Source organism: Moschus berezovskii, chromosome 22 (genome assembly GCF_049115385.1).
Source record: "Moschus berezovskii isolate FMDL1 chromosome 22, NW_MosBer_1.0, whole genome shotgun sequence".
Lineage (NCBI taxonomy): Eukaryota > Metazoa > Chordata > Mammalia > Artiodactyla > Moschidae > Moschus > Moschus berezovskii.
The window spans coordinates 3,516,888-3,544,149 of NC_142481.1; the positions used below are offsets into that span (position 1 = coordinate 3,516,888).

Here is a 27,262-nt window from a genome sequence, read left to right on the forward strand (position 1 = left end):
TTTAAATTCATAGAGAGGTCGTCTGTCCAGCACTTTCCCTCTTTAAATCTCCATGTTTCTTAACTTATTTTTGCTGGTATTTACCTGCCCCCCCCCACCACCAGGTAGTTCCGATTTTTATTTTAGCAACACATCTTTAGGCTGACCCTTGCGTACATGAAACAAACAATGCTAACAAAGCAACACAGACTCCCGTTTGTATTCCTATTTCTATTTTTAATTTGAGGATAATTACTTTACAATGTTGTGTTGGCTTCTGCCATACAACAATCCTCCCTCCCATGGACTGCAGCACACTAGGCTTCCCTGTCCTTCACTATCTCCTGGAGTTTGCTTTAATTCATGTCCATTGAGTTGGTGATGCCATCCAACCATCTCATCCTCTGTCACCCCCTTTTCTTCCTGCCCTCGATCTTTCCCAGCAGCAAGATCTTTTACAGTGAGTTGGCTATTTGAGTTAGGTGGCCAAAGTTTTGGAGCTTCAGCATCAGTCCTTCCAGTGAATAGTCAGGGTTTGGTCTTCTTGCAGTCCAGGGAATTTGGTTTAGTATCAGCCACATTTTCAGTTGCTAGCACTGAATTCACATACGTGATTTAGGGATGTTGAGAAAGGATGGGGTACTTCCCTCCCCCACAAGTGAGGCTGGGAAGATAGATTTTAAACAAGAAATGCGTGATATGATATCCACATCTGTTGAGATTTAACTTCATCATGACACTCTTCTTCCCAGGTATCATATCACCTATTGCTTCTTTTTGAGAATTTCCCCCTCCCCCCACCGGCTGGAGAAGTCCAGCTGCGCAATCCCGCGACGAGATGGCTGAATCTTTTTTTTCTGACTTTGGCTTGTTGTGGTACCTGGAGGAGCTCAAAAAGGAAGAGTTCTGGAAATTTAAGGAGCTCCTCAAGCAAGAACCTCTGAAATTTGAACTGAAGCCCATCCCGTGGACTGAACTAAAGAAGGCTTCACGAGAAAATGTGTCAAAGCTGTTGAGCAAGCATTACCCGGGAAAACTGGCCTGGGACGTGACCCTGAGTCTGTTTCTTCAGATCAGTCGGGGTGATCTCTGGAGGAAGGCTCGGAACGAGATCCGACGTAAGTGTCCTGGAAGGGATGGGGGGCAGGGACCCACGGGGGTGGCTGGTTTACTGGGAGCTTTTAATGAAGGTCGCATCATTACTGAGTTAGCCTCCACACTTCCATCTGCTGAGAATGTGTTAGGGGTCAGTAGGACCGTTGGAAATAGAATTGCAAGCCAGCTCTGGTCATTCATGGGCCAGAGTGGATGAACAATGACCTCAGGCCGTTCATCTAAGTGTCTTCTCCTCATTTTTTTGTTCCAAGCTGAGTCAATGCTAGTTTAGAAGATCCCCTGGAGAAGGAAATGGCAACCCATTCCAGTATTCTTGGCCTGGAGAATCCCGTGGACAGAGGAGCCTGGCGGGCTACAGTCCATGGGGTCGCAAAGAGACAGACCTGACTGAGTGACTGAGAACCTGGGGCTTAGTGTCTGTGTCACCAGGACTGCTGAGATGGAATTCCATGATGCTTCCTTCTGACCCACCCATTTTTTTAAAAAAATACTTTAAAAAATTTATTTTTTTAATTGAAGGATAATTGCTTGACAGTACTGCGTTGGTTTCTGCCATCCCTCAGCATGCATCAGTCATGGGTTTACACGTGTCCCCTTCCTCTGAAGCCTCCCTACCACCTCCCAGCTCATCCCACCCCTCTAGGTTGTCACACAGCCCCGGTTTGAGTTCCCTGCGTCGCACAGCAAATTCCCACTGGCTGTCTACTTTAGTCCTGGTGGTGTGTGTGTTTTCATGCTACACTCTCCATTTGTTCCACCCTTCTTTTGATTAAATAGTTTTTGTTGGAGCAGAGTTGACTTGCAGTGTTGTTTTAGTGTCTGCTGTACAGCAAAATGACTCATTTATACATGTACATGTGTCCACTCTTTTTTAGATTCTTTTGCCATACAGGTCACGTCTTTTTCACCAGACTGGCATAAGAAACTAGGCGGAATCCTAAGATGAGGAAGTAGAGAGCAGATGCCCCCGCTCCCACAGGAAGCGCTTTCCATGTGTGACGTCGTTTCATTTTTACTGTGACTCTGAGGTTTGCAAATGAGAAAAATGCAGCCCTAACAGTGTCCCCGCATGTTTGATGACATGTCCAAAAGGGACACAGCTGACTCAATGAAGGGCTTTCCATCCTCCTCTGGGAGAGTATGCCTTTTTTTTTCCTGCAGAGAATAAGATCAGTTGAGTTCTAAATCCTGGCAACAAAAATACCAGACAAATCACCCATTGATTTTTTTCTCTTTATATATGTATATATATACATACACACATATATTTAAATATATATATACATATGTATATATACATATATTTTAATTTATTTTTGAGTGTTTGATCTTAAATTGGAGCTCATGAACATTGAAACTCTTCCAATATTTCTTTATATTTGATTTTTCTGCTCTCAAGGTTCTCTTTTATCTGTTTTCATGGCTTTATTATGATTTCTTAAAAGGAATTATTGTTGATTTATAATGTTATAATGTGTTAGTTTCAGATGTATAGCCAAGTGATATAATATATAATTTTGAGTGGGTTGCCATTTCTTTCTCCAGGGGATCTTTCTGACATATAATTTATATATTATGTATTATAATGAAAAATATACATAAATATTATATAGTACATAAATTATATAAGGTATACATAATTCACATTCTTTTCCCTTATAAGTTATTACAAAATAATGAGTAAAGTTTTCTGTGCTATGCAGTAGGTCCTTGCTGGTTATCTGTTTTATACATGCGTTCATGTTCAGTCATGTCTGACTCTTAGTGACCCCATGGACCATAGCCTACCAGGCTCCTCTGTCCATGGAATTCTCCAGGCAAGAATACTGGAGTAGGTTGCCATTTCCTTCTCCAGAGGATCTTTCTGACCCAGGGATTGACCATGTCTCCTGCACTGGCAGGTGGGTTCTTTGCTGCTGAGCCATCATGAAATCCCTAAATAAATAGCAGTGCTTATGAATTCTTGACTGGGCAGATAGTGTTCTTCTAGTTTGAAATGTAATCCCCAGGTGTTCATATTCTGTGTAAAATCTGGGGTAGATTTTTTTTTTTTTTGGATTATGTTTTTCTCTAGGTCTATGCCCAGCAGTAGGATTTCTGGGTCATATGATAGTTTTATTCCTAGGTTCTTAGGGCACATTGGGAGAAGGAGAGAGTGGGATGAATGGGAGGGTAGTACTGACATATACACACTACCATGTGTAGAACAGATAGCTAGTGGTAAGCTGCTGTATAGCACGAGGAGCCCAGCTTGGTGCTCTGTGGTGACCTAGAGGGGTGAGATGTGAGGAGTGGGAGGGAGGCTCAAGAGGGAGGGGATATATGTATACACATAACTAATTCACATTGTTGTACAGCAGAAAATAACACAACATTATAAACTAATTAATCTCCAGTTAAAAAAATCCTATAAGCCATAGTGGAAAAGAATGTTAAAAAAGAATGAATATATAAGTATAACTGAATCAGTTTGCTGTACAATAGGAATTAACAACATTGTACATCAACTAAACTTCAATAAAAATAAATAAGGAAAAAACCCAAAAGTTTATGAGCCTGGTCCCCCATGGACATACATCAGTCTTTGCACGTGTGTTTGAGTACATCCATAGGGTTTGTTCTCAGTACCAAATATGGGGTGTATATTTTAAAAACTGTCTTCTCTTCTGTCCCTGTTAATTCAGAGAAGATAAACCCGTATAGAAGCCACATGAAGCAGAAATTCCAAGTCATATGGGAGAAGGAACCCTGCCTTCTGGTTCCTGAAGATTTCTACAAAGAGACCACAAACAGAGAGTATGAACAACTGAACGCTGTCTACCTTGACCCCCTCAAGCCTGGAGAGTCCTCACCCACTGTGATCTTGCACGGTCCTGAAGGGATTGGAAAAACAACCCTTCTGAGAAAAGTGATGCTGGAGTGGGCCAAGGGAGACCTGTGGAGGGACAGGTTCTCATTTGTCTTCTTCCTCACGGGCCGTGAAATGAATGGTGTGACAGACATGAGCCTGGTGGAGCTGCTCTCCAGGGACTGGCCTGAGTCTTCAGAGCCCATTGAGGACATCTTTTCCCAGCCAGAGAGAATCCTCTTTATCTTGGATGGCGTGGAGGAACTGAAGTTTGACTTGGATTGCAACACCGACCTCTGTGAAGACTGGGAGCAGCCACGCTCCATGCAGGTTGTCCTGCGGAGCCTGCTGCAGAAACGGATGCTCCCAGAATGCTCTCTGCTCCTCGCACTTAGCAAGATGGGGATGAGAAAAAACTACTCCTTGTTGAAGCACTTGAAATGCATTTTTCTCTTGGGGTTCTCTGAGCGCCAAAGGAAGCTGTATTTCTCCCATTACTTCCAGGAGAAGGATGCATCCTCGAGAGCCTTCAGTTTTGTGAGGGAGAAGAGCTCACTCTTCATCTTGTGCCAGAGCCCCTTTCTCTGTTGGCTGGTCTGTACTGGCTTGAAGTGTCAGCTGGAGAAAGGAGAAGACCTGGAGCTGGACTCTGAAACCATCACTGCTTTGTACGTGTCTTTCTTCACGAAAGTATTCAAATCAGGAAGTGAGACCTGTCCACTGAAGCAAAGAAGAGCCCGTCTGAAAAGCCTGTGTACCTTGGCTGCCGAGGGTATGTGGACTCGCACGTTCCTGTTTTGCCCCGGGGACCTCAGGAGGAACGGGATGTCCGAATCGGACACCTCGATGTGGTTAGATATGAAACTTCTTCACAGGAGTGGTGACTGCCTTGCCTTCATCCATACCTGTATCCAAGAATTTTGCGCCGCCATGTTCTACATGTTCAAACGGCCCAAGGACCCACCTCACTCGGTCATTGGAAATGTGACCCAGCTCATCACCCGGGCCGTGAGCGAACACTACTCCCGCTTGTCCTGGACAGCGGTATTCCTGTTTGTGTTCTCAACTGAAAGGATGACCCACAGGCTGGAGACCTCCTTTGGTTTTCCACTGTCCAAAGAGATAAAGCAGGAAATAACACAGAGCCTTGACACTTTAAGTCAGTATGACCCCAATAATGTCATGGTGAGTTTCCAGGCATTGTTCAATTGTTTGTTTGAGACCCAGGACCCAGAATTTGTAGCCCAAGTGGTGAATTTCTTCAAAGACATTGACATTTATATTGGTACCAAAGAGGAACTGATCATATGTGCAGCCTGTCTGAGACATTGCCATAGTCTGCAGAAATTTCACCTGTGTATGGAACATGTCTTCCCAGATGAGTCTGGATACATCTCAAAGTAAGTCCATGTATTAATTCCCTCTCTCCTACATGCCATATTTGTGCCAGTCCCAGATGGGCTTCCCTGGTAGCTCAGATGGTAAAGAATCCACCTGTGGTGCAGGAGACCTGGGTTTGATCCCTGGGTGGGAAAATCCCCTGGAGAAGGGAATGGCAACCAACTGCAGTATTCTTGCCTGGGAAATTCCAAGGACAGAGGAGCCAGGCGGGCTATAGTCCATGGGGTCACAAAGAGTCAGACAAAACTGAGAGACTAACAGTCTCACTTTTCACTTTCTTTCCAGCCCCCAATGGGTATTTCATAAAACATTATACTTCTGTACTTAAAAAACATGATTTTGTAGTCAAAGAGACATTGGTTTGAGTCCTCGCACTGCTATTTGCTGGTGCTGTGACCATGAACTGTGAGTCTTCAGTTTTTCCATCTGTATAAACAGGGGTCAGCGTCTTACTTCATAGGGCCAATGTCAGGTTGAAAGGTAAGCAGTTTTTATTGTTGCCAGAACAATGCTCCCCCATCATCCCCATAGCATTTTAGCATATCCTGATAATTCCACGGGGAAGGCACACTTAGAAGATTGTGCCTGATTTCCTTCAGATTTTGCCTATGTGTCTTTTCTCTTTGCTGATTTTATTTATTTTTTAAAAATTAATTTATTTTAATTGGAGGCTAATTACTTTACAGTATTGTAGTGGTTTTTGCCACACATTGACATGAATCAGCCATGGGTGTACATGTGTTCCCCATCCTGAACCCCGCTCCCACCTCCCTCCCCATCCATCCCTCAGGGTCATCCCAGTGCACCAGCCCCGAGCACCCTGTCTCATGCATCAAACCTGGACTGGTGATCTATTTCACATATGATAATATACATGTTTCAATGCTATTCTCTCATCACCCCACCCTCGCCTTCTCCCACAGAGTCCAAAAGTCTGTTCTTTATATCTGTGTCTCTGTTGCTGTCTTGCATATAGGGTCATCATTACCATCTTTCTAAATTCCATATAATGCACTAATACACTGTATTGGTGTTTTTCTTTCTGATTTACTTCACTCTGTATAATAGGCTCCATTCTCATCCACCTCATTAGAACTGATTCAAATGCATTCTTTTTAATAGCTGAGTAATATTCCATTGTGTATATGTACCACAGCTTTCTTATCCATTCATCTGTCAATGGACATCTAGGTTGCTTCCATGTCCTGGCTATTGTAAACAGTGCTGCGATGAACATTGGGGTACATGTGTCTATTTCAATTCTGGTTTCTTTGATGTGTATGCCCAGCAGCGAGATTGCTGGGTTGTATGGGAGTTCTATTTCCAGTTTTTTAAGTTATCTCCACACTGTTCTCCATAGTGGCTGTACTAGTTTGCATTCCCAGCAACAGTGTAAGAGGGCTCCCTTTTCTCTGCACCCTCTCCAGCATTTATTGTTTGTAGACTTTTTGATAGCAGCCATTCTGACCAGCATGAGATGATACATCATTGTGGTTTTGATTTGCATTTCTTTGATAATGAGTGATGTTGAGCATCTCTTCATGTGTTTGTTAGCTATCTGTATGTCTTCTTTGGAGAAATATCTGTTTAGTTCTTTGGCCCATTTTTTGATTAGGTTGTTTATTTTTCTGGAATTGAGCTGCAGGAGCTGCTTGTATATTTTTGAGATTAATTCTTTGTCAGTTGCTTCATTTGCTATTATTTTCTCCCATTCTGAAGGCTGTCTTTTCACCTTGCTTATAGTGTCCTTCACTGTGCAAAAGCTTTTAAGTTTAATTAGGTCTCATTTGTTTATTTTTGCTTTTATTTCCATTACTCTGGGAGGTGGGTCATAGAGGATCCTGCTGTGATTTATGTCAGAGAGGGGTTTGCCTATGTTTACCTCTAGAAGTTTTATAGTTTCTGGTCTTATGTTGAGGTCCTTTAACGGACCGGAACCTGGTGGTCCAGAGTCGACCGATGAGAAAGTAAAGGAGAGAGAAAGAGGCTGATCTTCCTTGGTTTACGCAGAAAGTCAATAAAGCCCCTGGCATGGGGCTTGCTGTGTTCACAAAGGCCTCAGGCGCCCTCTCGATGGGGTGAAGGCACAGAGCACCTTCTCGAGAGGGCCTTAGAAGCCCGGGCAGGAAAGTGAACATAGAGAGCCTCTGCACTCCAGGAGTTAGCCTGAAAGAGAGACAGAGAGAGAAAGCAAGACACGGGACCAGAGTTCTGATGGAGCAGAGGCGTTTTAACCAACATGGTGTGGGCACATATACTGTAGTCACTCTCAGCAAAGATAGAGATTAAAATTCCAGACTCACAAAACATAGGCGATCCATATTAAAGACAGAGTTGTAAATAATCGCTTTTACCATATGGTTCATAAAAAGGAAGAGGGTACTTATCACTATATAGAAAAACTAATGAAGGAAATGCCTGGATTCCTCAGCCCCCAGGAGAGGCTTGCCTCTCCTCTTAATTCCTGAATATTCAGGAATTAATAAGGAACAGAGAATTCCTGAGAGATCCAAAACAGCACACAGGAAGTCTCGGGTTAGATGCTTCCTGACAGTCTTACATTTAGATCTTTAATCCATTCTTAGTTTATTTTTGTGTTTGGTGTTAGAAAGTGTTTTAGTTTCATTCTTTTACAAGTGGTTGACCAGTTTTCCCAGCACCACTTGTTAAAGAGATTGTCTTTTCTCCATTGCATATTCTTGCCTCTTTTGTCAAAGATAAGGTGTCTTTAGGTGCGTGGATTTATCTCTGGGCTTTCTATTTTGTTCCATTGATCTCTATTTCTGTCTTTGTGCCAGTACCATACTGTCTTGATGACTGTGGCTTTGTAGTAGAGCCTGAAGTCAGGCAGGTTGATTCTTCCAGTTCCATTCTTCTTTCTCAAGATTGCTTTGGCTATTCAAGATTTTTTGTATTTCCATACAAATTGTAAAATTATTTTTTCTAGTTCTGTGAAAAATATTGTTGGTAGCTTGATAGGGATTTCATTGAATCTATAGATTGCTTGGAGAAGGCAATGGCAAGCCACTCCAGTACTCTTGCCTAGAAAATCCCATGGATGGAGGAACCTGGTAGGCTGTAGTCCATGGGGTCGCTAAGGGTCGGACACGACTGAGTGACTTCACTTTCACTTTTTACTTTCACACATTGGAGAAGGAAATGGCAACCCACTCCAGTGTTCTTGCCTGGAGGATCCCAGGGACGGGGGAGCCTGGTGGGCTTCCGTCTATGGGGTCACACAGAGTCGGACACGACTGAAGTGACTTGCTTTGGGTAGTATAAGCATTTTCAGTATATTGATTCTTCTGATCCATGAACATGGTATATTTCTCCACCTATTTGTGTCATCTTTGATTTCTTTCATCAGTTTTATAGTTTTCTATATATAGGTCTTTTGTTTCTTTAGGTAGATTTATTCCTAAGTATTTTATTCTTTTCATTGCAATGGTGAATGGAATTGTTTCCTTAATTTCTCTGTTTTCTCATTGTTAGTGTATCAGAATGCAAGTGATTTCTGTGGGTTAATTTTATATCCTTCAACTTTACTATATTCATTGATTAGCTCTAGTAATTTTCTGGTGATGTCCTTAAGGTTTTCTATGTACAGGATCATGTCATCTGAAAACAGTGAGAGTTTTACTTCTTCTTTTCCAGTCTGGATTTCTCTTATTTCTTTTTCTGCTCTGATTGCTGTGGCTAAAACTTCCAAAACTATGTTGAATAATAGTGGTGAGAGTGGGCACCCTTGTCTTGTTCCTGACTTTAGGGGAAATGCTTTCAATTTTTCACCATTGAGGATAATGTTTGCTATGGGCTTATCATATATGACTTTTATTATGTTGAGGTATGTTCCTTCTATGCCTGCTTACTGGAGGGTTTTTATCATAAATGGATGTTGAGTTTTGTCAAAGGCTTTCTCTGCATCTATTGAGATAATCATATGGTTTTTATCTTTCAATTTGTTAATGTGGTGTATCACATTGATTGATTTGTGAATATTGAAGAATCCTTGCATCCCTGGGCTGATTTTAACTTGCATTCTTTCATCAGGCTCAGGCTCCTAGCTCACACTTTAGCTCTCAAACACATATCATCTTTCATTGTCATTAAAAAAAATTAATGTATAATTGAGGGACTTCCCTAGTGGTCTGGTGGTTAAGACTCCATGCTTCCATTGCAGGGGGCATGGGTTTGATCCCTGATTGGGGAACTAAGATTCCATGTGCTGTGTGGCAGCCAAAAAAATGTATAATTGACATGCAGCATTATATTGGATTCAGATGGGGATCATAATTTTCAATATTTGTATATACTGTGAAATGGTTACCACAGTAAGTCTAGTTAATATCTTTTACCATACATGAAAAGTGAAAGTGTTAGTTGCTCAGTTGTATCCAGTTCTTTGCAACCCCATGGACTGCAGCGTGCCAGACTCCTCTAGCCCATGGAATTTACTGTACTGGAGTGGGTTGCCATTCCCTTCTCCAGGGGATCTTCCTGACCCACGGATTGAACCCAGGTCTCCCGCATTGCAGACAGATTCTTTACCATCTGAGGACCAGTTAACATCTGTCATCATACATAGTTACAGATTATTTCGCCCGTAAGGAGGACTTTTGTCTCTACCCTAATGTTTGTAGCAGCCTTGTTAAGGTATGGAAAGAACTTAGGTGTCCTTCAACAGATGAATGAATAAAGAAGATGTGGTATATATACATATGTTTACTAACACATATATGTGGAGTCTAGAAAGATGGTACCAAAGAATTTATTTGCAGGACAGCAATGGAGAAGCAGACAGTAGGGGACAGACTTATGGACACGGGGATGGGGAGGAGAGGGTGAGATGTATGGAGAGAGTTACATGGAAACTTATAGTACTGTATGTAAAATAGATAGCCACTTTGTCAATTTGCTGTAGGTTCTCAGGGAACTCAAACAGGGGCTCTGTACCAACCTAGAGGGGTGAGAAGGGGTGGGAGATGGGATGGTGGTTCAAGAGGGAGGGGACATATGTATACCTATGGCTGATTTATGTTGAGGTTTGACAGAAAACAACCAAATTCTGTAATGTAATTATCTTTTACTTAAAAAATAAATTTAAAAAGATGTGATATAGATAGTTAAGAGTATTAGCCATAAAAATCGATATCTTGCCAATTATGATGGCATGGATGGATCTGCAGGATATTATACTTAGTGAAATAAATCAGAGAAAGATAAGTGCTGTACAATTTCACTTATGTGTGGAATCAAAAAGATAAAACAAATGAGCAAACGTATAGTAGTGTATGCATGTCAATCCCAAATTCCTTATGTATCTCGCCCCCTACCTTTCCCCTTTGGTAGCAGTCAGTTTGTTTCTGAAGTCTGTGAGTCTGTTTCGGTTTTGTAAAGAAGTTCATTTGTATTATTTTAGATTCTGCATACAAGCAATATCCCATGATATTTGCCTTCCTCTTGCCTGACTGACTTCACTTAACTTTGGTAATCTCCAGGTCTGTCCATGTTGCTGCAAACAGCGTTATTTCATTCTTTTTTCATGGCTGGGTAACATTCCATTGTGTGTGTCTGTTCGTATGTATATACACTGCATCTTTATCCACTCATCTGTTGATGGACATTTTGGTTGCTTCCATGTCTTGGAACAGTGCTGCAGTGAACATGGGAGTGCATGTATCCTTTTGAATATATCTGGTTTTCTCCAGATATGTGCCCAGGAGTGAGATTGCTTGATTGTATGGCAACTCTATTTGTGGTTTTATAAAAAAATTAATTAATTTATTTTTGGCTTTGCTGGGTCCTTGTTTGCTGCCTGCAGGCTTTCTCTCGTTGTAGTAAGCAGGGGCTCCTCTCTAGTTGCAGTGTGCGGGTGTCTCATTGTGGTGGCTTCTCTTGTTGCAGAGCACAGGCTCTAGAGCACGTGGGCTCAGTAGCTTATACTTTGTAGTCACGGCACATGGGCTTAGTTGCCCCAAGGCACGTGATCTTCCCAGATCTGGGATCAAACCTGTGTCTCTTGCATTGGCAGGTGGATTCTTTACCACTGAGCCATCAGGGATGGAAGCCCTTTTTTTAGTGGTTTAAGGAGTGAGTTGAGTGGAGCCATGGGAGAATCATGGTATTTGTCTTCCCACAGCACCATCGAGAAGCTCACCCTGTGGCGGGATGTGTGCTCAGCATTCACCGCCAGCGAGGACTTTGAGATGCTAAATCTGGAGAACTGTCAGTTCGACGAGGCCTCTCTGGCTGTTCTCTGCAGGACGCTGTCTCAGCCTGTCTGTAAACTCCGCAAGTTCGTGTAAGTCGGATCTTCATCTGTTCTTTAAGTCAATAGCAGGGTGTCATTTTTTTCCACTCTGGTTTCTTTTGAAAACCTGAGCTACAGTCCCATGTGTTGAAAGCAAATTCTGAGCGCTTCCCTTGATTTAAGATGCTCCATTGAGTGAGACACAAACTGGCCGAGCAGGGAGATTTGAAGACTGAATGTGCCCAAGAAGCTTGGTTGCCAGGCTACACTCCGTAATGAGAAAGGACAGACTTTCTTTTCTTCTGCCGTGAGTGGTCCCTAGAACCAGGCCTTCCTTCCCACGGCATCAGCTCAGTTGTGTGCAGACGATTAGCTGTGGAGTTCGTGCTGACTTGGAAAAATCTCGTTGTTGCTGTTTAGTCGCTCAGTTGTGTCTGACTCTTTGCGAGCCCGTGGACTGTAGCCTGAAAGGCTCCTCTGTCCATGGGATTCTCCAGGCAATGATACTGGAGTGGGTTGCTGTGCCCTCCTTCAGGGGATCTTCCCGACCCAGGGATTGAACCTGGGTCTCCTGCATTGGCAGGCAGGTTCTTTACCACTGAGCCACCTGGGAAGCCCAGAGAAATCTTGTTTTGTTTCAGAAGCAGAATTGGCATTTCAGGGAACTTGGTGTTACCTCTGGGTGACACAACTGTGAGTTTTGGTCTAGCGATGTGTTTGCAGTGAGGCCCCCATTCCAGTTTCTCTATCACAAATATTTCACCTGTGACATAAAACTTGCATGGGGAGCCTGAGAGCTGACAGTCCTGGTAGTTGGTGATGTTTGCTTGGATGCTGATGGATTGAGAATAGATGTTTCCCAGGAAATGGTGGAGGAAGGTGCTGAGGACGGGTGATGAAAGAGCCTTAAGTTCATAAAAGAGAAAAATATTAAGAATAGCATAGAATGGGTAGTGTGTATGGAATGATTCTTAGGCCCTGAGCTGATTGCTTTATATGCACCATCTCCTCTGTCTTGTAATCCTTATAACAATTTCGTCATGACCTTTTTACAAAACAGATACCAGAAGCATAGAGAAGATCTTAGTAATTCTCTGATGCTTTTCTTTCTATGGTAGTTCAGTTCAGTCACTCAGTTGCGTCCGACTCTTTGCAACCCCATGAACCGCAGCACGCCAGGCCTCCCTGTCCATCACCAACTCCTGGAGTCCACGCAAACGCATGTCCATCGCGTCAGTGATGCCATCCATCCCTCTCATCCTCTGTCGTGGTAGAAAGAATGCTTCTTATGACAGCTAAGAAGTCAAGGAGAGGAGATGTTTCTCTAATGGAGAGACTGCCTTTATGTACAGAAATGTACTTTTTTCTGTGTAACTTTTTAAATTTAACTTCTGTATTATATTGAACTATATATATTGAACTGTATTGAACATTGATTCACAATGTTGTGTTTCAGGTGCGCAGCAAAATTAGTTAAATATATATATACACACACATACATACATGCATACATACATACATATACATGTATCTTGGCTTCCCAGGTGGTGCTAGTGGTAAAGAATCTGTGTGCCAGTGCAGGAGACATAAGAGACTCAGGTTTGATCCCTGGGTCGGGAAGATCCCTTGAGGAGGGCATGGCAACCCACTCCAGTATTCTTGCCTGGAGAATCCCATGGACAGAGGAGCCTGGCGGGCTATAGTCCATGGGGCCACGAAGAGTTGGACGGGACTGAAGCAACTTGGCACACAGGCACACATGCATGTATCCACTCTTTCAGATTCTTTTCCCAGACAGATCATCACAGAGTATTGAGCAGAGTTCCCTGTGCTGCCCAGTAGGTCCTTGTTGGTTATCTGTTTTATAAACAGGAGTGTGTATGTGTTCATCTCAAACCCCTAATTTATTCTTCCCCGCCCCGACCTTTCCCTTTTGGTAACTGTAAGTTTGTTTTTGAAGTCTGTGAGCCTGTTTCTGTTTTGTTAATAAGTTTCTTTGTATTATTTTTTAAGATTCTACATATGAGTGATGTCATATGGTATTTGTCTTTCTCTGTCTGACTTACTTCACTGAGTGTGATCATCTCTAGGTCCATCCATGTTGCTGCAAAGGCATGATTTCATTCTTTTTATGGCTGAGTGAGATTCCATTCTATATATGGACCACGTCTTCTTTATCCATGCATCTGTTGATGGACATTTAGGTTGCTTTCGTGTCTTGGCTATTGTGAATAGTGCTGCTATGAACATTGGGGTATGTGTGCCTTTTCAAATTATGGTTTTCTGTGGATACATACCCAGGAGTGGAATTGCTGGATCATCTGGCAGCTCTGCTTTTAGGTTTAAACCTAAAATCTCCATTCAGTTCTCCTTCGTGGCTGTTACCAATTTACATTCCCACTAGCAGTGTAGGAGGACTCCCTTCTCTCCACAGCCTCTCCAGCATTGATTATTTGCAGATTTTTTGATGATGGCCTTCTCTGATACTTTGAGTAACTTGGTTTGCCCTAGGCCATCCTGTTGTCTTCAACCCCACGAGCTTATCACTTTCAAGCTAAATTTAACTCCTCCTTCAGCCTAAGTGTCACTTCTTGCTATGTACCAAAACCTGTGAGCCTAGGAACCCACTACAGCTGGGGGTGGTCTTGAGACACAATGTCTCTCTGACTAATTCACCATGGAGAGAGAAAAGGTTCCTCTCTTGTTTACTGTGACGGCTCCAGCAGGCAGCAAAATACAGAGTTTTCTGGGCGCTCTTTAAACTGAGGTCAAGTGAATGTATGGATCCTTGCATTCTGGAGGGTTTATTCATTTCACAGAAGGAAGTGGACTCATAAATGAATTGCTGTGGATCCTGCGTGGGTAGTAAAAAATGGACCTCGTCACAGTATTGTTGCTGTTTTATTTCTTCTGGAAGCTCTGTCAAAAATAAAGTAGGGACTGACTTGCTCATACATCAGTTCAGTTGCTGTTGTTCAGTCACAAAGTCGTGTCCAGCTCTTTGAGACCCCACGGGCTGCAGCGCGCCAGGCTCCCCTGTCCTTCACCATCTCCCGGAGTTTGCTCAAACTCATGTCCATCGAATCGGTGATGCCATCCAACCATCTCATCCTCTGTCACCCCCTTCTCCTCCTGCCTTCCATCTTTCCCAGCACCAAGGTCTTTTCCAATGAGTGAGCTCTTCACATCAGGTGGCCAAAGTATTGGAGCTTCAGCTTCAGCATCAGTCCTTCCAGTGAATATTCAGGGTTGATTTCCTTTAGGACGGACTGGTTTGATCTCCTTGGACTCTCAAGAGTCTTTGCCAGTTTATTGAAAAACAAGGACTAGTGGTCTTATAATTGAGAGATTGGTTGTTGATTTTAAAGGGGGCAGATGACTCTGCAAAGGAGGAGACCAGGTATCTGAGACCACCTGAGTGAAGGTGTGAATGAAAATGTGCGTGTCCTTCCAAGGGCCCTGGGGTTCCAAAATGAAGAAAACAGTTCCTCTTTACAGTTTATATAGAAATGAGTCATCATCATACCTAGAGTTGTTGTTTTTTTTTAAAGAACTTTTTATTTTGTATTGGGGTAGAGCCGATTAACAATGTTGAGGTAGTTTCAGGTGAACAGCAAAGGAACCCAGCCATACAGATACAGGCGTCCATTCTCCCCCAGCCCCTTCCCCTCCAGGCTCCCACGTAACACTGAGCAGAGTTCCCTGTGCCCTACAGTAGGTCCTTGTTGGTTATCCATTTTAAATATAGCAGAGTGTGCCTGTCCATCCCAGAGTCCCTAACTATCCCTTCCCCTCTGGCAGAGTATACCTGTCCATCCCAGAGTCCCTAACTATCCCTTCCCCTCTGGCAGAGTGTACCTGTCCATCCCAGAGTCCCTAACTATCCCTTCCCCTCTGGCAGCGTGTGCCTGTCCATCCCAGAGTCCCTAACTGTCCCTTCCCCTCTGGCAGCATGTACCTGTCCATCCCAGAGTCCCTAACTATCCCTTCCCCTCTGGCAACCAGAAGTCCATTCTCTTAAGTCTATGACTCTCTCTCTGTTTTGTACGGAAGTTTGTTTGTATCATTTCTTTTTAGATTCCACACATAAGGGATGTCATACAATATTTCTCATCTGTCTGACTCACTTCACTCAGTATGACATTCCCTAGGTCTACCCATGTTGCTGCAAGCGGCATTATTTCATTTCTTTTTAATGGCTAAGTAAGAGTCCATTGTGTGTGTGGAATGTAACACGTCTTCTTTATCCATTCCTCTATCAGAGGGGACAATAAATGGTAATTTGTGAACCATCATGATCTACTTGTTTCATGATGAACCTCCACCATTAAGTTAATTTACCCAACCTTCAGAATAACCAGGAGAAAAGCAAATATTTGAATCCAGTTTTCTCTACCTCAGGAGGCTGGGTCTCCAACCAGGGCATATACTATCTCTTTTTAATTTGTTTTATTTTTTTTTTAAAGAAAACTTTTTAAAAATTTCTCCTTTAAAACACCCTTTAAAAATTTTAGACTGAAATGATCCTTTCCTTGGGGAAGACAGTCTTGTTTGGACATGGGAGGTATTGCCAGATATAGGAGTGCAAGGAGGCACAAACATGGTGCTTAGAATTTAACATGGGCTCAGTCTGGTTTCCTTATAATATCTGTGGTGGAATGAAGAAGTGGAGGGACTAGGCAGAAGCATGAGACCTCTAAGCACCTGATGTCCAAAGATCCCAGAGAGAACTCATAGGCGGGAATAACCAGAAGAAGGCTTCCCAGATGGCGCGACTGGTAAAGAACCTGGCTGCCAGTGCAGGAGATATAAGAGACACGGGTTCCATCCCTGGGACGGGAAAGGCATGGCAACCCACTCCACTATTCTTGCCTGGAGAATCCCATGGACAGAGGAGCCTGGTGGGCTACAGTCTGTGGAGTTACAAAGAGTCAGACACACTGAAGTGACTTAACTCACATACACACACACAACCAGAAGAGCGAAATTATTGGAAAATATTCTGAATCTGGGAAAGATTGAAGACAAAAGGAGAAGAGGGAGGCAGAGGATGAGATAGTTAGATAGCATCACCTGCTCAGTGGACATGAATTTGAGCAAACTCTGGGAGACAGTAAAGGACAGGGGATCCTGGCGTGCTGCAGTCCATGGGGTTGCAAAGGGTTGGACATGACTTAGTGACTGAACAATAACAAAGCAGATATTAAAAAAAATATATTAGGAGCCTAAGCATGAAAAGTAGGAAAGATTGGGTAAGAGGTATCTTGCTTTGGATTTCATTGCATGAGTTACTGTATCTCTTCCTCTTTTGTAGGTGTAACTTTGCTTCCAATCTGGCAAATAGCCTAGAATTCTTTAAGGCCATTCTTCATAACCCTCATCTGAAACACCTGAACCTCTATGGCAGCAGCCTCTCCCATATGGATACCAGGCAGTTGTGCGAGGCGCTGAAACACCCCATGTGCAACGTAGAAGAACTCATGTAAGTCTTGGGGTTGTCCTCCGTGATGCAGATGTTTCCCTGTGTGAACTCGGCAGATCGAACACGCCTGTCTCCTTTCCTGACGCTGTCTCTGACATGTGTCACCACGTCCATCCCAGGATCAGTAGCCCTCTTACTAAGATGAGGACGGGTGGGTTCTCAAGGGCAAAGCTTCCTCTCAGAAGGTCTGTCCCAAATTTTCTTTTGTGCTCACTTGAATGACCTCACAGATGCCTTATCTGATTCTCCTTGACTCTCCTCTCAACCAACCCTACCAAAGCCATAACTCCAGTTTCTTTTCCCTTGAAGACAGTCACAGAGACTTAAAATGAGAAAGGTTATGGATCACAAATGTCATCTTGGAATCTGGCAGATAATACTATTGAGGATAGAGGGAAAGTAATTTCCCCCAATCATTGCTTTCTCTTGAGAATTATCTGGGATGCCTTTAGCCTCATTGGGGGATTTCTAAACAGACTCAGTCTTTTTTTCAGCAGGAAGAACAAAGGGAAGTAATAGAAATAGCAATAAACAAAAACAAGTTGCTAAACCCACCAAGAAGACACATTATTCTCTCCACCAGAAATATGACTGACAGATCACATGCGCTTGGTTAATTTTCACCCTATCAAGATTCATCAGGAGGGAGAGGAAGGGTCCGTGCGTAAGAGTTGTTTGAACATACAGGCTTGCTTTGTTGTTGTTCAGTTTCTAACTTGTCTCCGACTCTTTGCGACCCCATGAACTGCAGCACTCCAAGCTTCCCTGTCCTTCACTATCTCCCAGAGTTTACTCAGACTCATGTCCATTGAGGCCATCATGCCATCCAACCATTTCATCCTCTGTCGCCCCCTTCTCCTCCTTCCTTCCATCTTTCCCAGCATCAAGGTCTTTTCCAGTGAGTCGGCTCTTCCCATCAGGTGGCCAAAGTATTGGAGCTTCAGTTTCAGCATCAGTCCTTCCGGTGAATATTCAGGGTTGATTTCCTTTAGGACTGACTGGTTTGATCTCCATGCTGTCCAAGGGATTCTCCAGCGTCTTCTTCAGTACCACAGTTTGAAAGCATTTCTAATTTGAGTGGAAGGCAACAAGGATTCATGCGGAGAATCACGGAATTACCTCTGCTTTTTAAAAAGTCCGGAATTGGCAGGTGCTGGATTGGAGGCCCTGATGTGGTCCAGGGCCAGTTGCGCAGAAACACTATAAACATCCCGGCCACCCCCGACCACCCGTCTCTCCCACAGGCTGGGGAAGTGTGACATCACGGGGGAAGCCTGTGAAGACATCGCCTCTGTTCTCGTCCACAACAAGAAGCTGAAGCTTCTCTCCATGTCAGAGAACGCCCTGAAGGACGACGGGGTGCGGGTGCTGTGTGAGGCCCTGAAGAACCCAGACTGTGCCCTGGAGGCGCTGCTGTGAGTCGGTGTCAGGGAGGGGAGCCCGGGGAGACGGCTATGGACCGCCCCCACACCACGGTGCAAAGCGGGCTTACCCTGCAGGGGAGCCTGAGGTTGAATTGATGAATTCTAGAGACGCAAGACGAGCCCTTAGTGTCCAGCTCGGTGCCCTGGTTGTCATAAAGACGTTGGTGCTTCTGTAGGTATACCGGGAGCTTGGGGGGTTTCATTTGATTACTTACAGGTGTGGGGCTTCACACGACCTCAGTTATCACTGGGCTCCGCGCCCCCACCCCCAGTGTCCCCACCTCTTTCTTGCCTGGAGTTTCTATAAACCAAACTGATTCTTTGTCGGTGGAAATAGAAAGGATGGCCTCTTTACCCAGGGGAGCCACAGGAGAAGCTTAGTGTTAATTTCAAAAGAATACCTTAAATTGGGAGACAGGAGAAGCATGCCCAAGTGTATGGAAGTGAATCTGTAGTCTAGAAACAAAGCTTGTGTGTGTACACAGGTGTGTCTGTGTATATAGACATAAGTATTACACGCACACACAAAGTGGCATTTACAATAGAAGGCTAGAATATTATTACTGAGATGATTGTTTTTAGATTATAAAAAAAGTCAAAACTAAAATAAGTTCCAGGAACATTAAACATTAAAACCAAACTATTAAAAAAAAATAAGGGAAAACTCTGAACTATAACGATTAGACCAAGAAATATTTAGAGGCACAAAAGAAATTACAGATTGGAAGATGAAAGGACTTGGCTATTAAATCTTGCCTGATATTATTCAGTAAATAGAATTAAAGCGTATTCAATAGCTGGTAATTTAAGTGGGATATATTTAGCTAAGAGTTCTTTAAAATACATCATTTAACTTTTTTTTATTTTTAAACTTGAATCTTTATTCCTTAAAAATGAAGGACTACTGAAGATGCAAGAAAGTCTCTAGTAACTTTAAAAGGAAAAAAAAAATGTTCAACCTATTTCTGTATTTTTAATTTTGAACTAGTTTTAGGCTTGGAACAAAGTTGGAAAAATAGCACAAAAATTCTCTTACAGCCCTTACACCATCCCCATAATGTTCAACCCTTTTTTTCCCCAAATAGTTAACATTTTTAGTATTTAAATATTTAATACCATTTTAAACAAATGTGCAGATTTTAAAAATATATTCCACCAGGTCAGAATTCTGCAAAATGGGGAAATTTATAGTATGATAGAAAGCGTTAGGTTTTTTTTGAAGTCAATTGGCTAATAAATAAAAAAAATATGAAAAGTCTGTTTATAACAAACCTTAGAACTTAAAATTTTTGATGCAAGTTATTAATTCAGTATAACTTAAGATGGCAGAAAGTGGAGATATTTAGGGAAGGCGTAATTGTAGAGTCATGGAAAATTGGGAGATTATATTAAGTGACCGTTAAAGTCTTCAGTTCAGTCACTCAATCATGTCTGACTCTTTGTAACCCCATGAATCACAGCACGCCAGGCCTCCCTGTCCATCACCAACTCCCGGAGTTCACTCAAACTCATGTCCATCGAGTCGGTGATGCCATCCAGCCATCTCATTCTCTGTCGTCCCCTTCTCCTCCTGCCCTCAATCCCTCCCAGCATCAGACTCTTTTCCAGTGAGTCAGCTCGTCGCATGAGGTGGCCAAAGTATTGGAGTCTTACATTTTCTTTTTTTAACTTTTTATTTTGTATTGGATTATTGCTGATTAGCGATGTTCTGATAGTTTCAGATGGACAGCAAAGGGACTCAGCCCTACATACATATTTATCTGTTCTCCCCCAAACCCCCCTCCCATCCAGACTGCCATAGAGTTCCCTGTGCTCTACAGTGGGTCCTTGTTGGTTCTGCATTTTAAGTACAGCCGTGTGTACATGTCTGTCCCAAACTCCCTGATTATCCCTTCCCACCTGACCGTAGTTCATTCTCTAAGCCTGTGAGTCTCTTTCTGTTTTGTACCTAAGTTCATATGTATCATTTCTTTTTAGATTCCCCTTGCTATACATTTAAACATTTTTTTTTTTTAATTTATTTTTGGTCGCACTGGGTCTTCACGGCTTCACACAGGCTTTCTGTAGTAATGGTGAGCAGTGGTTCCTCTTGGTGCGAGCACAGGCTCAGTGGTTGTGGCTCACAGGCTTCATTGCTCTGAGGCATGTGGGATCTTCCCAGACCAGGGATCGAACCCACGTCCCCTGCATTGGCAGGTGGATTCCTATCCACTGTACCCTCAGGGAAGTCACCTCTGCTACATGTTTTAATCCTCTTATTTTTCTAAGTGGCCACAGAGTACAAGATATTTTTTACATGTAGTTTCATGAAAAGATTACCCCATCGAGCTCATTTGGGCCTCCCAGGTGGCGCAGTGATGAAGAATCTGCCTGCCAATGCAGGAGACTCAGTTTCCATTCCTGGGTCAGGAAGACCCCTTGGAGGAGGAAAGGGCAACCCACTCCAGTACTCCTGCCTGGGAAATCCCATGGACAGAGGAACCTGGAGGGCTATAGTCCGTGGAGTTGCAAAGAATAGGACATGACTGCGTGACTGATCGAGAGCACAGAACTTGCGTAGGCTGACGGGTGATGTGTGTGTCTTCGCAGATTGCCGCACTGTTGCTTCACCTCTGCAGCCTGTGACTACCTCTCCCAAGTCCTTCTGTGCAACAGATCCCTGACTTTTCTCGACCTGGGGTCAAACGTCCTGAAAGATGAGGGAGTGATAATTGTGTGTGAATCAGTGAAGCACCCAAGCTGCAACCTACAGGAGTTATGGTATGCCTGGCTGGGGTTTGTTTGAATGTCAGTGTTTGATTTTGATTTTTGGCTCTTGACAGCCCAGGAAAGGAACAGGAAGAGAGAAAAAGCATGGAGTCTTCTGGAAAAAAGAAAAAAAAAAAGCAAGGCTCAATGGTTACCCCACCTGAGACTTCTGGGGCTTCCTGGCTGACAGATGTGTGTCTATTTTTTTTTTTTTACTCTCCCTCTTCAAGTTTATTTTTTTTTATTGCAGGATAATTGCTTTATGGTACTGTGATGGTCTCTGCCATACATCAGTGCGAATCAGTCATAATTATACATATAACTTCCTTGCTCTTTAGCCCCCTACCCTTATCCCACGCCCCTCAGTCATCAGAGTGCCAGGCTGAGCTCCCTGTGCTATACAGCAGCTTCCCACTAGCTATCTGATTTATACATGTTGTGCTTGCTTAGTCGCTCAGTCATGTCCAACTCTTTGCAACTCCATGGACTGTAGCCGGCCAGGCTCCTCTGCCCATGGGGATTCTCCAGGCAAGAATGGAGTGGATTGCCATGCCCTCCTCCAGGGGACCTTCCCGACCCAGTGATTAAACCCAGGTCTCCTGCATTGCAGGCAGATTCTTTCCCATCTGAGCCACCAGGGAAGCCCATTTTATACCTGGCAGTGTATATATGTCAATGCTTCGTTGTCAATTTGCCCTACCATCGTCCCTCACTGTGTCCACCAGGCCATTCTCTCCGTCTGCATCTCCATTTCTTCTCTGTAAATAGGCTCATCAGTACTATTTTTTCTAGATTCCAAAAATGTGCGTATATTATTTGATACTTCTTTTTCTCTTTCTGACTTTTTTACTCTGTATATTAGGCTCTAGGTTCATCCACCTAATTACAACTGACTCAAATCCTTTCCTTTTTATGGCTGAGTAATATTCCATCGTAGATATGTACCACAGCTTCTTTATCCATTCATCTGAAATTTTATTATAGTATATTTGCTTTACAATGTTGTGTTAGTTCCTACTGTAAGCGAAGTGAGTCAGCTATGTGTGTACATATATCCCCTCTTTTGGATTTGCTTCCCGCTCAGGTCACCATAGAGCAGTGAGCAGTTCCCGTGCTGTATAGTAGGTCTTTATTAGTTATCTGTTTTATATATGGTAGTGTGTACATGTCAACAGTTTGAGCACACTCTGGGAGACAGTGAAGGACAGGGAAGATTGTTGTGCTGCAGTCCACGGGGACACAAAGAATCAGACACAACTTAGCGACTAAACAACAACAGCATGTCAACTATTGACATTTGGTTGAGATTGTTTTTTCCTGGGGAGGACGACTGTCCAATGCACGGTAGGATGGTGGTAGCACCCTGTCCCTGTGTGGAAAGCCAAAAAGTGTCTCCAGGCACCGCCCAGTGTCCCCTGGGGGCAGGAAGCAAAAATCAACACATGTTCTCAAGCAGGAATGATTTTTGCTTCCTGCCCCCAGGGGACACTGGGCAGTGCCTGGAGACATTTTTTGGCTTGCCACACAGGGACAGGTATATAGCAGACATATGCTGCTGCTGCTGCTAAGTCGCTTCAGTCGTGTCCGACTCTGTGAGACCCCATAGACGGCAGCTTACCAGGCTCCCCTGTCCCTGGGATTCTCCAGATAAGAACATTGGAGTGGGTTGCCATTTCCCTCTCCAATGCCTGAAAGTGAAGTCGCTCAGTCATGTCCGACTCTTAGCGACCCCATGGACTGCAGGCCACCAGGCCCCTCCGTCCATGGGATTTTCCAGGCAAGAGAGATATATATGTGTGTATAAATGTGTCTATACATGTGTCCACATGCTTGCATACGCAAATACACGTTTATCAGATTTAGACGTATGTGTGTGTACATATGTATGCATGTGTGTTCTGTATACACACTTACATATTGTGTTAGTGGGGCGCAATATTGTGAGGAGCCATGAGCTTGGAGACAGGAGACACACTGCTGCTGCTGCTGCTAAGTCACTTCAGTCGTGTCCGACTCTGTGTGACCCCATAGATGAAAGCTCACCAGGCTCCTCCGTCCCTGGGATTCTCCAGGCAAGAACACTGGAGTGGGTTGCCATTTCCTTCTCCAATGTGTGAAAGTGAAAAGTGAAAGTGAAGTCGCTCAGTCATGTCCGACCCCTAGCGACCCCACGGACTGCAGCCCACCAGGCTCCTCCATCCATGGGATTTTCTAGGCAAGAGTACTGGAGTGGCTTGCCATTGCCTTCTCCGAGGAGACACACAGGAGATAGCAAATTATGTGAAGTATTCAGTGAGGTCCTTCCCAAACCGTGCTGTGTATACAGAGACTTGAAGAAAGTAGGTGGGTAACTCAGCATCTACTTGGATAAAGAGCATTGGAACCAGCAAGAACAGAGGTCCCTGAGGGGAGAGACTGGGCAGGAAGGAGGATTCAGGGAGCCCAGGGTTGGGCAGAGGGCGGAAAGTGGAGGAACGGCGTTGTGTCATCTCCGTCATCATCATCATCTCTGATCATCTCTATCGTCGTCTCCAGCATCATTACCATCTCTGTCATCTTTCTCATGTCATCATCATCACCTTCTCTATCATATCATCATCTTTATCATCGCCATCGTCACCATCAGCATCATCTCAGGAACACTTGAGTATTTCTTCCTTTACAGGGAGAAGCGAACAGAAGTGAAGCCATCACACACTGGACCTCAGGATCAGATATATTTGTATTTTTTTTTCCCTCCAGGTTGATGAATTGCTACTTCACTTCTGTTTGCTGTGTGGACATCGCTACTGTTCTTATCCACAGTGAAAAACTAAAAACCCTGAAACTAGGGAACAATAAGATATACGACGCTGGTGCCAAACAGTTATGTAAAGCTTTGAAGCATCCTAAGTGTAAATTAGAGAACCTTGGGTGAGTGTCCATGGATGGTGGGAAAGCTTACCTATTTCAAGAAGAAGAAAAGCTGGCGAATGAAAGGGCGAACGGGATGCACGTTTAAAAACAAGTGTTTCCGAAGCAATCTGTTGAGTAAAATGCCAGCCATGAAACCAGGGTTTGCTCCAGCTTGCCGTGGCTGACATGTGGGACTTAGTGGTTTTGCTTTTTATACATACTTTTGTTTGTTTGTTTGACTGCTCTCGGGTCTCCATTGCCGTGCACGGGCTGTCTGTGACTGCGGCCAGTGGAGGCGAGCGGGCCCCACTCTGCAGTGCGCGGGCTTCTCTTTGCAGTGTTCTCTTGTGGAGCACAGGCTGCCGGGCACGTCGGCTTCGGTAGTTGCGGATTCCGGGCTTGATAGCACAGGCTCAGTGGTTGTGGCTCACGCTCAGCTGCTCCGTGGCATGTGGGATCTTCCTGGACCACGGATTGAACCCGTGTCTCCTGCATTGGCAGGCGTATTCTTCACCACTGAGCTGCCAGGGAAGCCCTGGGACTGGGTGGTTTCTTGCTGGGGTGGGGAATGAGCTGTCCTGTGCTTTGAGGGAGGTTTAGCTGTAACCCTGGCCTCCTTCCACCCATGGGAGGCTAGCAGGACTCTGCGCATGTGTCAGATGTCGGCAGACACGCTGCGTGCCCCAGCTGAGACCCACTTGTTCAGACTGAAAGGTCTCTTCTCAGAGGCGTGGTCTTGGCACCTGGAGGTGGTCTGTATGCCAGCCCACCTTATGCTGGCGTGTCCCCCTGTGCAGGCTGGACGCCTGCGAGCTCAGTCCTGCCTCTTGTGAGGACCTGGCCTCGGCTCTCACCACCTGCAAATCGCTGACTTGCGTGAACCTGGAATGGATCAACCTGGACTATGATGGGGCGGCGGTGCTGTGTGAAGCCTTGGTCGGTCTGGAGTGCAGCCTGCATGTGCTCGGGTGAGTGGATGCTGTTCCCTCGGTGGTGAGTGACCCCCCTAGGGAGGTGGGACCACCGTAGGTTTGAGCAGTCTTGGCACCATTGACATTTGGGCTGGAGACTTCTTTGCTGGGGGTGGCTGTCCTGTGTGTCACAGGATGTTGGTCAAGCATCTCTGGTCTCAACCCACTCATTCCGTTCCCTAGGGCACCTCCTTTGAGAGATGATGACCAGAAATACAAACTTTAGGCACTTTCGCGGTAGTCTGGTGATTAGGCTTCTGTGCTTTCATTGCCGTGGCCCAGTTTCAGTCCCTGGTTGGGGAGCTGAGATCCTGTAAGCCACATGCCCACCCCTCCACCACCAAGAAAAAAAAACCTTCAAAATTGCTGAGACAAGATTTTAATTGTTCTCACCACCAAAAGAGAGAGATTGTGTGATCTGGTAGAGATGTTAGCTAATGCTCTGATGGTAATCACTTTGCAGTATATAAACATATCAAACCAATGTGTTGCAACCTCAACCTTATACAATGTTGTATGTCAGGTATATCTGAATAAAATTTTAATTAACTTTTAAAAAGAATGCCCATCATATCTATCCCCTGCAATTTTTTTTAAAGGCTCCCAGTGTTGTCAAATGTCCCCTGACAAGCAGAATCACCCCCAGGCAAGAATGACTCCTCTACTAAAAACACCATCTCCTACTTAATTTGCCCGAAAAAGTGCAACTGCAGCTCAGAGCCAGGAGGGTTTCCATCAAGGACAGAGCAGCATCTTGACACAGAAGTACATTTCTTGAAGAGCAACAGTCAATATTGTTTGGAACATTATGGTTTTTTTTCTTTTAAACTTTGTATTTTGTGTTGGGGTATAGCCGATTAACAAACGTGATAGTTTCTGAGAGCAGTGAAGGGACTCAGCCATACATATACATGTACCCATTCGCCCCCAAACTCCCCTCCCATCCAGGCTGCCACAGAACATTGAGCAGGGTTCCCTGTGCTCTATAGTAGGTCCTTGTTGGTTCTGCATTTTAAATACAGCTGTGTGTACATATCCATCCCACACTCCCTAACTATCTCTTCCCTCCATCCTTCCCCTCTGGCAACCATAAGTTCAAGGAACATTATGTTTGCATTTAGAGTGTGTGTAACAGACTTCCATAGAATGAACATTTGAGTGTCTTCCGAGTACCAAGACCCTGATGACCTCCAGGGGAGGGACGAATAGTTCACACCCTTCTTGCTCACTTCCTAGTCTCTAGGAAGGATTTTTATGCATCCTTTGCACAACTCCCCCAGGAAAGGGTGAAGGGGAACTAGCCATCGGGGTGTAGAGAGGGCAGCAATCATGTATCGAGTCAACACAACTCTTTTTGTATTTTCCCAGCCTGAACAAATCTTCATATGATGAGGAGATTAGGATGATGCTGACGCAGGTGGAAGAGATGAACCCCAACCTCATCATTTCACACCATCTCTGGACGAACGACGAGGGCAGAATCAGGGGTGTCCTTGTCTGACAAGGGCAGGTCCTGAAGTAATCTTCTCACAAAGATGTCCCCCTCGGTCCCCTCCTGACACACTCTGTCCTGTAAATGGTTCATCAGAGTTGGTTGATAATTTTGGAGCTCTTCCTTCACAGTATTCTAATGATATGATTGTGGGATTGACTGACTGCGCCTAAATCCTCCACCTCCCATTAAAGTTCCTATCCTGCCTTGCAATGTGTGGAAGAAAAAAAATTACATTACATGGGCAAACACTTGGGAAAGCATGATTTTATTTTCTTACCAGATTTCTCGGGATGTAGGAGCTTGGGGTTGAAGGAACCATGATTGTCTGACACTTCTGACATAGAACTGCTGCTAGGATGTGTCTCTAGATTTTAGAATTTATTCCCTACATCTAACATCCCACTCACACACAGCTTTCACTTTGAGTCTGTCCAAATTTAGTGTTTTTGTTTTTGAGTTTATTTATGTTAATTGGAGGATAATTCCTTGACGGTATTGTGATGGTTTCCACCACACATGGGTTTGAATCGGCCACAGGTATACATATGTCCCCTCATCCTGAGCCCCCTCCCAGCTCCCTCCCCATCCCTCCAGGTTGGGTGCCCTTGGGTGCACAGTGCCAGCTTGGGTGCCCTGTGTCATACCCCAGACTC

General features: G+C 44.2%; 1 protein-coding gene across 2 annotated transcripts; it reads left to right on the plus strand.

Moving 5' to 3' along the window:
• Nucleotides 1-808: 808 nt before the first annotated feature.
• Nucleotides 809-26,615, plus strand: NLRP9 (NLR family pyrin domain containing 9). 2 transcript variants are annotated; one of them, XM_088830634.1, is made up of 11 exons: nt 818-1,097; nt 3,780-5,343; nt 11,484-11,643; nt 14,773-14,785; nt 16,140-16,158; nt 16,939-17,076; nt 18,321-18,491; nt 21,090-21,260; nt 23,991-24,161; nt 24,941-25,111; nt 26,483-26,615. In XM_088830634.1, the coding sequence occupies exons 1-11, from the start codon at nt 818-820 to the stop codon at nt 26,613-26,615; spliced, it is 2,991 nt and encodes a 996-aa protein (XP_088686760.1). The 2 variants fall into 2 exon arrangements, with proteins under 2 accessions (XP_055266987.1, XP_088686760.1); XM_055411012.2 differs by lacking the exons at nt 14,773-14,785; nt 16,140-16,158 and having other exon boundaries at nt 809-1,097; nt 11,484-11,645; nt 16,909-17,076.
• The last annotated feature ends 647 nt before the right edge of the window (nt 26,616-27,262 follow it).

What these genes read in the sequence shown, in the direction of transcription:
- NLRP9 (XM_055411012.2), top strand. Translation starts at nt 818, where the DNA reads ATGGCTGAATCTTTTTTTTCTGACTTTGGCTTGTTGTGGTACCTGGAG. An exon ending in TGCAACCTACAGGAGTTATG is followed by an intron (nt 21,261 to 23,990) that starts GTATGCCTGGCT and finishes TTTTCCCTCCAG; the next exon opens with GTTGATGAATTGCTACTTCA. An exon ending in TGCAGCCTGCATGTGCTCGG is followed by an intron (nt 25,112 to 26,482) that starts GTGAGTGGATGC and finishes GTATTTTCCCAG; the next exon opens with CCTGAACAAATCTTCATATG.